The 12619-nt window shown below is 40.3% G+C and overlaps 1 protein-coding gene across 1 annotated transcript in view; it reads left to right on the top strand.

Annotated features, from left to right (window-relative positions):
- TBXAS1 (thromboxane A synthase 1) overlaps positions 1-12619 on the top strand; it is a 180265-nt gene that overhangs the window by 82161 nt on the left and 85485 nt on the right. The window contains 1 exon segment of the mRNA XM_049783108.1: positions 10634-10730. Within this exon segment, the coding sequence (XP_049639065.1) occupies positions 10634-10730 (97 nt within the window).

A 12619-nucleotide genomic window follows, 5' to 3' on the forward strand; every position in this document is an offset into this window, starting at 1 on the left:
GAGAACAAGTAACTTCCCATAGGCTGTGGCTTGCAGACAGTGCTGAAGCACCCCTGGGTGGGTTGGTCCCTAGGACATTTTTGCATATTCCTGGAGAACACAGCGACATCTGTTGGTCCCTTTGAGAACTCCTCCCTAGTTAGGCTTTATCCTTTATGGACTGTTCACTCCCCAAATGTCCACTGTGTAGGCAAGACATACATACTTTCAAAGTTGTTTGACACTATCTGCTTAAAAATGAGAACTTGATGGTCTCAGGAGCATTAAGTGGAAATAAAAATGATCAGACCTAAAGTCAACGGCAATAGAATCAAGGGACCCAAACTACAACAAGCTATACTACACAAAAGGGACCTGTCACACTAGCAGTCCAGGACTAAGGGTGAAGGTATGGGATGCAGGCTGGGAACAGTGGCAGAGGGAGGTCAACACTGGTGGTGGGAATGGTCCTAGTTCACTGTCACTATATAACTGACATACAACTGTTAAAGACTTGTAATTCACATTGGTCTCAATAAAAATTTAAAAAAGAAAAATGAGGACTTGGTGTGGGGGTAAATTTCTGCCTTGGGAAGACTGTGAAAAGGTACAATGTCTTTAACAATACTAGGAATTGGGGGTGCCGCGATCTACAGGTCAAGGAGGGTATAAGAGACTTCTTGACTTGTTGCTTCCAACAGCACAAACCGTTTGAGAGTCTGATGGGAAGCTGGGAAATTTGGCCCATTTCCGGTGGACAAAGAAATCTGGTCTAGAGGCGGGAGTTCATTTGGAAGTTGACATTTCAGCTTGGTCATTTCTGGCAGGGACAGGCACCCCGTGGGCTAAGAACCACAGTGCTCAATCCAGCTCCCTTCCCAGGATGTAGTAGCAAACCACTGGGGTTAACTTGCAGGTCAGCTCTGTATTTTTTGTTGTTGTTTAATGAAAACCACTAATTAAACCAGTCAGAGAGGAAGGTTATTTTTATCTGCACAATCCTTCACTGATTTGCCTAAATGTTCTCTTCAGCCAGGTGCTGTGATGTTGAATAGGCCAATTTCAAAGTGCATAAATAAATATAAATGAATGAGTGGTTAAGAGTTTTTGCATCTAAAGGTAAAAATGTGCCTTTGGTGGGGGGGGGGGGTTGAAGGGAAATAGAATCCTGATTCCAGAAGCTTCAAGTACTGGATTGGATGGGTGCTTTGGCCCTTAGCAAGTAGGTACTTTATATCCTCACCTTTGAAGACAGTCTAAGGGCTAGAGAGACAGTATATTAGGTAGTTTACTTGCCTTGCTTATGGTTAATCCTAATATGATCCCTGGCACCACATATGGTCCCCTAAACTCTGCTTGGAGTGATCCCTGAGCACAGAGCCAAGAGTAAACCCTGAATACCACTGGGTGTGGCTCAAAACAACAACAACAAACAACCTTAAGATGAAAGGACAAGGGCCCGGAGAGATAGCACAGCGGCGTTTGCCTTGCAAGCAGCCGATCCAGGACCAAAGGTGGTTGGTTCGAATCCCGGTGTCCCATATGGTCCCCCGTGCCTGCCAGGAGCTATTTCTGAGCAGACAGCCAGGAGTAACCCCTGAGCATCGCCGAGTGTGGCCCAAAAACCAAAAAAAAAAAAAAAAAAAAAAAAGATGAAAGGACAAAATCCACACATGGGCAGCTGCATTCTCATACACAGTCTCTGGAATGTTCCAGAGTTAGTGTCTGTATGCTCAGTGACAAGATATCTAGGCTTAGTAGCCTGGAGGGGATTCACAGTCCTGTCTGAGATCTTGCATTTTATCTCTTAGTTTTCCATTCTTCTAAGTAGGGAAACAGTCCTCCCACCCCTATCCCATCCATTTTCTCTGAGGAATCCAGAGTGCATTAGGAAAGTGTTCAGATACAGATCCTGAAGCTGTGAGAATCTAGTCTGGGTTCAAGGTAGTGGTTACTACAGAGATTCTGGGAGCAAACCCTTCCCATATCATATCTGATTTCATAGATATGAGTACCTTCACAGCCCATAATTCAGAACCAGATTCAAAGACCAGAATGGAGTCCTTTTCCTCTTCCTAAAAGGGAGAGGCCTTTTGTGGTACCAACGGTCCACAATGCTGATTCCACTGTCCTACTTCTTAAATCCAGAGAGCTCCAGGGAGCTGAGAAGTTTCCAGAACATTGCTCCAAGTGTCAGAGTCTAACTAATGGCACCCAAACTGTATTCTTTCACAAAGAGAGGAGCTGTTTCCAGGCTGAGGGTATGTGTTTGGTGGTGAGCTTTGCACAGTGCTGGGTGGGACTCTCCCCAACAAATTTGACAAACAGATGGCAGTACTTCTAGTTTTCATAATATTCTTAATTACCAAATAGCAGAAAAGACTACCTATGTTTTGTTGATTTTTGTTTGTTAGTTTTTGTTTTGAGGCCCACTCGAAGGTGCTCTTGGTTCTTCATCCAAGGATCACTTGTGGTGTTGTTCAGGGGACCACATGGAATGCTGGGGACTGAACTCAGGTCGGCTATATGCAAAACAAGTGCCCTACCAACTATGCAATAACTCCATTCCCCAAAGTCCACCATTTTAAAGAAACTGACATGCATCAAGAATCTTGGGGTGGACACTGGGGGACAAATAAGAGGAGATGGAGTCCACTTTCCCTTCCACTTTTAACCTTTTGTGATAAATTAAGCGAAGAACTTTCGGTTGGATCCAAATTAACTAAAGGATTGCTAATGGATGCTGGGGTCGCCAGACTAGTGGCTGCTTCATTTACAGTCACTTTGGTGAGGTGGGGAGAGTTGTACAAGGAACGAGAGTGCTCGCAGAGGGACTTGCAAACAGGTTCATTATCATTGTCCCAACAAGCTGTATCTCCATAATTTCTATCAAGTCCATTTCTATCACAATCTTTGTCATTGTTATCAGCTGATATTTTAAGACTGCCACATCTACCCCTGAGTGTCTGGTCTGCTGAGACCTCCGAATTGTTCAAGATAAAGTGGGAGAGCTGCACACGTTGAAACCAAGCCATCAACCCATGATTTTATCTTTCACAACGAAAGGTTTGCAATGATGCTGCTGACTGAGAATTTAGTTTGAATCTGTCCAGAAGCTGCAGCAGCAGTAGCAGTCCTTGGTTCCTGTTACCCCAGTTTAGCAGCCCCAGGAGAATGTCCCCCCAATTGCCTCCAGATTTGTACTCCTTGAGGGTTTTGAGAGATTATGGCTGGGTCATGTCCACTCCGCTCTGGAGCCATACACTGCTGCACCGAGCTGAGATTGGCACTACCCTGGCCATTCCATCCCCCCTGAACAAAGCGTGATATATCCTGACAGCATTCCAGAACAGCATGGAAAGGGAAACAGCAGACAAAAATGGTGCCACTCCCCACAATGCCCCCCGAAAGGAAAGCCTGACAAATGAGTTTCATTTCTATTGTTCTCTACTGAAGGTTTTTCTAGGCACTCCCTAAACTAGATATGAGGGTTTGTGTAAATATAAATGCCCCAGATTGCACCATTTACATGTAAAATGGGTCCAGTTTTCTCACGAGGTTCATAAAGTAGCTCTGAAGCCTTTCTGAAGGAATTGTGTCAAAATTGTTTTTAGCATTAGCAATATTACTTGGGAGAAAAAGCACAAAGACTCCCCAGGTACCTACTTAGAAGGACAACTTTCATTTGAATGTGGAAGTGTTTCTTTCTTTCTTTTTAAAACCCAGATTATATGTAAGGTTATTCTAGAAATAGCTAAATCCCTACAACTATATTACCAAAATATGTGTGTGCCCCTATGGAAAATGCTTTCTCTTAGATCTAAGAATTTGGGGAAATGAGAATGGACACAAACTTTCGATAAGTACTGAACAGGGTTTTGGGCTTGGGGTTTGTGGGCTCCTGACCTGACTGCTGTCAACCCCATCAGAATTCACTGGGAATTAGTGTTAAAGTAATGGACTGGTCCCACTCCAATCACTGAGATGGTGGGCTGAGGGGAGGCCAGGAAGCTCTGATGTCTGAACTATCAGAGGCTGAAATCCATGACAGCCATTGGGGTGCAGGGTTCAACTTCCAGAAGCAGGAGGAACCTGTTACAATGCAGGTTCCAGGACCCCATCCAGACCTGATCAAGCCAGCTTGGTAAGGATGAAGCTGTGACACTGAATTTTATTAAAACTCTTGGCAACTTCAATTTGTTTGTCTGTTTTTATTATAGGTTCACAGAAAGTTGCACAAAAATATCTGAGAGAACCCCTAGCCCAGTTTCCCCTTTGGTAATCTCTTACCTAGAGAGAGTGTTTTATACAGTATAGGAAGTTGACCTTGGTTTCATGTACGATGTCCATTAGAATTCATGAATGTGTGTGTGTTGTAGGTATGTGTGTACACTGTTGTCCTATTAGTGTTAGTCTCTCTGCTATCACCCTTTACTAAAGAGTCACACCAATATATCATCAATGCTAGCCCTAACTCCTGGCAACTGCTAACCTACTCACACTCTCTCCTGTTGCTTCCAAGATGCTTTACAAATAGAACCAGAGGATATGAATCATTAGAGATTAGCTTGTTTCAGCTGTATAATTCTGTTGAGGTTAATCCAGATCATTGCATGGGTTCATTGTCTTTTATTTTTTCTGGTTATTGAATCAAATTTTTGATTATATGGAGAGTTGTAGTTTGTTTAACCAGTAGTTGTAGAACCTTTGAGTTGTTTTTGGTTTTTGTCTGTTATGAATGCAAGCATGATGAATATTTATGAACATGTTTTTGTGTGAACATAAGTTTTTGCTTCTCTGAAATAAATGCCCAAGTGTTATTTCTGGGTCATATGGCAAATGAAAGTTTACTTTCCTATGAAACTGTCAAAGTATATTTAAAACTAACTGTCCCATTTACATTCACACCAGCCATGTACAATGCTAATTATTTTTTACATGCTCACCAGCATTTGGTATTATTTTATGATATTAGTCATTCTGAAATGTGTAATGATGTCTCCTGGTGGCTTTTATTTTATTCTTGATTTTTTTATTTAATTTTTATTTTACTACTTTATTTAAACGCCACGGTTTGCATAGTTGTTCATAGTTCAGTTGTTTCTGGCATTCAATGTTCCAACATCAATCCTGCCACCAGTGTAACATTCCCTCTACATTGTCCCCAGTTTCCCACCCACCCCCCGAGTTTCCCCCTTGGTAGGCACAATATAATTTACTTTATATTGCTTGTTACAACTGATGGTAGTGGAACTATCAAAAAAAATCCTTCACTAAAAGAAATTTTGTGAAAATTGTTATATCTTGCAATGAGGTCATTAAGTCATTGTGTGAAGGTTTTACTAAATTGTTTGTTGCAAAATGAGCACTCTGTGTTATTGTTTTTTTGTTTGTGGAGCGTAGGTGACTTCTATGCTATTTTCTCCTCTCATTTGGTGTATTCCTACTGTCAGTATTGAGGAATTTAGAGGTGTCATTCCAGGAATTTCAGAATCTCTGGGGCTGGGCAGATGAATTGACATGGTGACAGCTACAGTACGTGGTTGTGGCTGGTAGGGCTTCCAGAAGTACAAGTGATTGAAGAGATGATGCCTGGCCCCCATTCTTAGAAGTCTCCAGTTTTCAGCCTCCAAACCAGCATTTCTGGAATTTTGTTTGTTTGTTTGTTTGGTTTGGGGGCCACCCCTGGTGGCACTCAGGGGTTACTCCTGGCTCTGCACTCAGACATCACTTCTGGCGGGACCATATGGGATACCAGGGATTGAACTCAGGTCCGTCCTGGATCGGTCGCAAGCAAAGCAAACTCCCTATTGCTGAGCTATCTCTCTGGCGCCTTTCTGGAAAAATTTGTATAAAGTTATTGCTAATTCTTACTTAAGTGTTCAGCTAATTTTCTGTTGAAACAATTCGAGAAGGCATATTTTTTGAAATTTCAAAGAATAGATTGAATTTTTTAAAAGACCATGAGCTTATTCAGATTGCTTACTCTTGAGTTTTAGTAACTTGTTAAGAAATTGATCCATTTCCTTTAAGTTGTCCAGTATATGAGTCAATCATATTAGTCCTTTCTCTCTTTAAAAGATATATCTTTTTTTTATTTATTTAGGCACTATAATCACAGACATGTTTGTAGTTGGGTTTCAATTATAAAAAAGAATACCCTCCTTCACCAGTGCAACCTTCCCACCACCAATGCCCCCCCATGTCCCTTCTCCCCCACCCTCTGCTTGTATCTGAGACAGGCATTCTATTTTTCTCACTTACTACCATTGTCATGATTATTGTTAGTGTAGTTATTTCTCTAACTGCATTCACCACTCTTTGTGATTAGCTTCATATCATGGCGGTCGTTCCAGCCCTCATCTCTATTGTCTCTGAGTAATATTACAATAATGTCTTTTACTTTTCCTAAATTTCACAGATAAATATGACTATTCTGTGTCTTACTCTCTGACTTATTTCACTCAGCATAATAGCGTAATAGTCCTTTCTCTTTTTAATAACTGCAGGAACTGTGATAATCTGTTTCATTTCTTATATTGATCATTTGTGTCATGCCTTTGTTTGTTTGGGGGCTATACTCAGCAGTGCTCAAGAGTTACTTTTATTTCTGGCTCTGTGCTTGAGGGTCATTCTCAAGAGTGCCACATGAGGCTGGGGATTGAAATCGGACCTCCCACATGCAAAGTATATACTCAGTCCTTTGATCTGTCCTATAGACTCATCTATCTTTTTATTTTTTGCTATTTTTTCCAGATGTTGATTAATTTTAATGATTTTTTCAAAGAAAAATGTTCTATTTTTTCTTTTTATTCTCATTGATTTCTGCTCTTTCTCTGCAGTTATTTTTTCCTTATTTTCCTTGTTTCTTGAAATGGGAGCTTAAAATGGTTCATTTAACATTTTTTCCTTATTTCTAAGGTCTCATTAAGTGTTATAAAGAAATTTATATAGCATAGAGCAAAATGCTTTTGCTATAGCCATAAAATTTGATGTATGGTCATCAATACCATTTTATTTAAAGTTTTACTGGAAGACTAAAGAAAAAACAACACAATATAATTTCATATTCCATTTTTCCTATATTTTTGTGTATTACTTGAATTTTTTAAGATTCTATTTTGACTTATTATATTTTTATGTTGCTGTTTATAGCTTTCTTAGTGGTCACAAAAATATAGGGATATATGGCAACCTACTAGTCTGCATGCTTTATTCACAATTTTTTGTTTGTTTTGGGCCAGGGGTAATTCCTGGCTCTGTGCTTAGAAATTATTCCTAGCAGGCTCGGCGAACCATGTGGGATACCAGGGATTCGACCTGGGTTGGCTGTGTGCAAAGCAAAGTCCCTAAAAACTATACTATCACTCTGGCCTCTATTTACCTTTTTGACTCATGCATGAAACCTACTTCTGTTTGACCCCATTACCTATTAAAATCTAATTATCCTTAGTGTTTCCTCTATGTATATATTAGGCATCTCACCAGATAGTGTTAATTTTTTTTTGCCCAACCCTCAAGTGTGATTCAGGAAACTAACAAGCATAGTCATCCAATATTGAACCATTTTATTCTTGTTCTCTGAAATATTCAAGTTTTATTCTTCTGTTATCTTTTCCCCCTCTGCTTGAAGAACTTCCTTTAACTATTCATGTCTATTAGCGACAAATTCTCTGAGTTTTTCTGCATCTAATAATGTTAGCACCTCATCTTTCCTGTTATTTTCACTGGACTCCAGCAGGACTATTAGCTTTCATCTTTCTGCATGTGAAACACGTGACACTACCTTCTTATGTTACTTAGTTTGATATTTCTTGTGCTTAATACATAGTTTCTGTCTGGCTTTCCAATAGTTTGATATTCCTTGTGCTTAATACATGGTTTCTGCCTGGCTTTCCAATAGTTACTCTGGTTTTAGTTTAATGATCTGTATTGGTATGGATTTCTTTGGTCAAGCCAATTGAGCATTCATGTAGTTTCTTGAATCTGTAAGTTTATGTCCTTTGCCAAATTGAAGGATATTTTTTTTGCCCTTATTTTTTCAAGCCAGACAACTTTAAGCATATTTTAAATTTTCAGAGCATTACTCTAGCACAGATTTCAAGATCCCAGCACATCTCTTAACTGTAAGCAAAAGGCTGTGAAAGCCTTTTTGGGGTGTGTGTGGGGTCCCACAACAGCAATGTTTATGGCTTATTCCTGGCTCTGCACTCAGGAATCACTCCTGGAGATGCTCAGGGAACCATGTGGTGTGCCAGAAATTGAATCCAAGACAGTCGTGGGCAAGGCAAGCTTGCTCTACTATATATCCAGTCCTGAAAGTCCATTTTTAAAAGAGAATGTCCACAAGTCCACAAGTCTTATGACTGCCTCAAAGAATTCTGTAACATTTCCATCAAGGGGCCAGAGAGACAGTAGAGCAGGTAAAATGTTTAACTTTGAATATGGCTGATCTGGGTTTGATCTCTGGCATCCTATACGGTCATCTGAGCACCACCAGGAATGGTTTCTGAGTTCAGAGCCAGGAGTAACTCCTGAGCACTGCCAGGTATGGCTCCCAAACAAAAGAATAAACAAAAACAAAACCATTTCTATCAAAATTTATTAAAACATGAATGTCTACCCTTAATACTTTATTTCTGATCTTTATTAAAACAGCAACAAAAATCTAGTTTTTATCTTTTCTTTCCTTCAATCATAACTATTGAATTGTTGTGTCCCAAATATCTCCCCAACAGTTTGAAAAATATGATCCCTACTCAGATGAATATTTTCTGTCTAATATGTCCAGACCTCCTTCCCTCAGTTTTTCCTACTCAGTGAAAAAGGGAGACTTAAAAAAAAAATTAGAGTCATTTTTAAGTTAATCTAACCCCTGTGGATTTTAGTATCCTGGTGTTTGGGAAGCTTCCATAGGGCTTGTTTAATTTGAAATGTTAGTCATAATTTATGAACTGTATTAGTTTGCTCTGCTGCCAAGATGAAAACGAAAATAAAATAAAGCCATTTTTAGTTTATGAAGAGTTTGGAGAAACTAAGAATTCAAAGTAAATGTTGCTGCTCTCACATCTGCAACTTTACACCTTTAAATCTGTTTCTTACTGCTCTGAGCTGGAAATGGCCAGTAGTCAGTTACCTCCTAAACTTATAACCCCTAACCCTACAAATACATTTTACTGTGATAGAACCACTTCTCACCATTCTGGTTTGCTCTGTACATGTGGCGTCTGAGAACTCAGAGTCCCCTCAAGGCAGGTCTTGTTCCTGAGTGGGCACACAAACTGATGCCCCTCTGCTTGGTTCTCTTTGCCCTTGACCTTCCTGGACTCACTCCTTCTTTTTTTTTTTTTTTTTTGAACTCAGTAGGGTTCGAAACCTAGAACCTCTAAAACATCAGCTCCAAAAACTCTTCCTTCTTTCCAAAGTCACCTCTGCTTCTCAGACATCCCACTTCATGCTGGTGGCCTGATTGTCACTCCCACCAGGCTGTAAGACTTTAATGACTAGGCACACTTTGTTGCTTTTGCATTCTCAAAGTACTAATAAATAGAAAAGACACAGACTCTGGCACATCTCCATTAGGATTTGCTGTCACCTGTTCACTGGTCAATCTTCCTCCATGGTTTCCTCCATATCCTGAATATCTGTGAGCTTCTTCATCTGTCAGAGTGGTGGGTAGATAATCAGCTCTTCCCTCCAAAGCTGGAATTTTTCATGGATTCTGCAGAGCATTTATTTATGCACTTGGGATATCTTCCAAGGGTCACTATATGAAAATGGTTGGCCACCTCTTGCTAGAATGTATCACTCCTTTGATTTTTAGAAAATATGGATGTTACCGATTGCTGCCATTTTCCTTCTTGATCTCACTACCAAAATAGTCCCTTTCCCGATTAGGAGTTATTCCTCAGTGTTGAGTTTCCATGTATAAGATCTGACTTCCCCATTCAGCTCTGAGCGAGCTCCTTGGGGAGTAGGAAGTATGGGGAGTACATCATTAATTTCAGAGTTTCCAGGGATGGGGACAAGGTGAGATTCCATAAAGGGTGGGATGAAGTTTGAGATTAGACACCACAACCTCTCTTTTCTCTCATAAGCATAAGCATTTCCTTTTCTTCTTTGACTCTTTGGTTTTTGTTTTGTTTTGTTTTTGGACCATCTTTCATTCTTTCTTCTACTTTGGGTCCTTTTTGGGGTTGAGAAATGAAAAATGGACTTTGATACATTTTCAAGATTTTTATAATAAGAATTTTTATTTCGACCAAAGTGGATTACATATCTTTCATAGTAATATTTTAGGTACATAATGACATTGAATCAGGGGAATTCCCACCATCAACGTTGTCCTCCCTCCACCCCTGTTCCCAGTATGCATCCCATATCCCCTTCCTTTACCCCCTCCCCATGGCTGCTAGTAGAAGTGGTCCCCTCTGTGTCTAGCTTGTTGTAGATTGGGTATCGATTCTGTTGTCGTTGGCTTTGAATTAGGTGTTTAAATCTGATCATTTTTTTATTACTACTTAATGGTCATACAGCTGTTTAGTCTTGGTATCCTCCATTATTTCCTCCTCAATTTGTGAGGCGGAACAAGATGGTTCAAGTTATGTGGTTCTGTTTGAAGGAAAGAAAAAAAAATTTTTTTAATTCCTCCCAGGTACTACCTTGGTCGCCGGATGTTTATCGTGATCTCTGACCCGGATATGATTGAGCAGGTGTTGGTTAAGAACTTCCATAACTTCAACAACAGAATGGTATGTCGTTTTTGTTCTGTGTGGGGAGAACCTTCTAAGAGGAAAGGATGGCACAGCACAATCACTAGCAATATCGTCAGGTAACTCATCATGGGCTTTAGATTGGTTTGACTCAACGTGGAACTCCCCATTGAATTTAACATTTCAAGAGATGTCCTGGATTGGTGTCAAGATGGTATTTATATCCAGGACATGTTGTAGCTGAAAAGAATGCTAAAAGCAAGAAGATTCCTGAAAGCTGAGGAATCTGAATGATACTGTCAAGTGTCTGAGGAAGTGGTCAAAGTCAATAACTATCAGAGGGAAGCAAGTGTTCCAGTCTCTTGTGCTCATGTCCCCAGAGAGTTGGAAGAAACTTAGTGATATTGGGAGGAAAATGTGTCCCCAATGAAGAGTATGCCCCCCTCTTAATTAGATCAAATACCTAAGCCACTAGAAGGAGTATATCCACCATCTTTTTAAGAACGTGAAAATCTGTCTTTTAATCTCTGAGGAAATTTCCAAAGGGAACAAACTCCAATTAGTCAGTGTTTTCTAGTTTTGTTTTGTATTGGGACCATACTTGGCAATGCTCAGGTGGTGTTTGGGGGGAATATGAAGTTCCAGGGATTGAACCTGGACCATACAGATGCATGCATGGCAAACACCCTATCCTCTCTACTATCATTCTGGTCCCTAGTTGTTTTTCTTTTTCTTTCTTTCTTTCTTTCTTTCTTTCTTTCTTTCTTTTTCTTTCTTTCTTTCTTTCTTTCTTTCTTTCTTTCTTTCTTTTTTCTTTCTTTCTTTCTTTCTTTCTTTCTTTCTTTCTTTCTTTCTTTCTATATGAAGAGAGGAATTTTAGTAGAGAAAAACTATAAAGTTCCTTTTTCCTCTTTCTTCTTCCTTCCTCTCTCGATTTCTCTTTCTTTCTCATTCCCTCCCTCCCTCTGTTTCTCTCTCCCTCCCCCCTTCCTAGATTCCTTGCTTCCTTTTTTTTTTTCATTCTGCCACACCAAGCAGTACTCAGACATCACACCTGACTGTTCAGGGAACCATATGGGGTATAGGGAATTAAACCTATATCTTCATTGTGCAAAGCAATTGCCTTAACCTCTATATTATCTCTCAGCACCCATCCAGATTTTATTTAGCAATCTTAGAATATGCTTCTGAGATTCTAGCCTCCCAATTCAGGAATATGGTTCAAATTTTCTTCTTTTCCATCAGGATTCAGCTCAAGGTCTGCTGCTGAGATTTATGGGCCTCTGTTAGTAGGTGTTTATCTAGCCATACATACCCTACCTCTCACTGTTTTCTGGTACCAGCTCTTCAGCACTGCAGCTGGCCCAGCCTCCCATTCTCTGTATAATTTGTTCTAGACAGTTAGTCTCAGTCGTGGAACATGCTGACCCTCCTACTGCCACTGGGACAATGTAAGAGGGGGACCCTGCACTGACCTTCAGGTGAACTTGTGTGAATGACTCAGAGTAGAGCAGCTCCACTGTCCCCTCAATTTTTATTTATAATATCATTATTTAAGCACCATGATCACAAGCATGTTTGTAGTTGGGTTTCAGTTATAAGAAAGAACTCCCCCCTTCACCAGTGCAACTTTCCCATCACCAATGCCCTCCCATCTCCCTCCTCCCCCACCCGCATTTGGAAAGTAGTAACACATCCTCTGCCTGTCCAGAGTGATGTTGGCATGGCCAGTAGGTCAGTCGCGTCCAGCTCTCAGCATCCCTTGTTTTGTTGTTATTGGCAAGAAGACTCTTCATCCACACCTGCACAAACACTAACTCTTCTTCAAGGTGTGCCTCAAAATAGGCTTCCTCTCTACCTTGGTGCATACATTTTATTCTCATTACTCTTTTTTTGTTTGTTTGTTTTTGGATCACACCTGGTGACCC

Source organism: Suncus etruscus, chromosome 1 (genome assembly GCF_024139225.1).
Source record: "Suncus etruscus isolate mSunEtr1 chromosome 1, mSunEtr1.pri.cur, whole genome shotgun sequence".
Lineage (NCBI taxonomy): Eukaryota > Metazoa > Chordata > Mammalia > Eulipotyphla > Soricidae > Suncus > Suncus etruscus.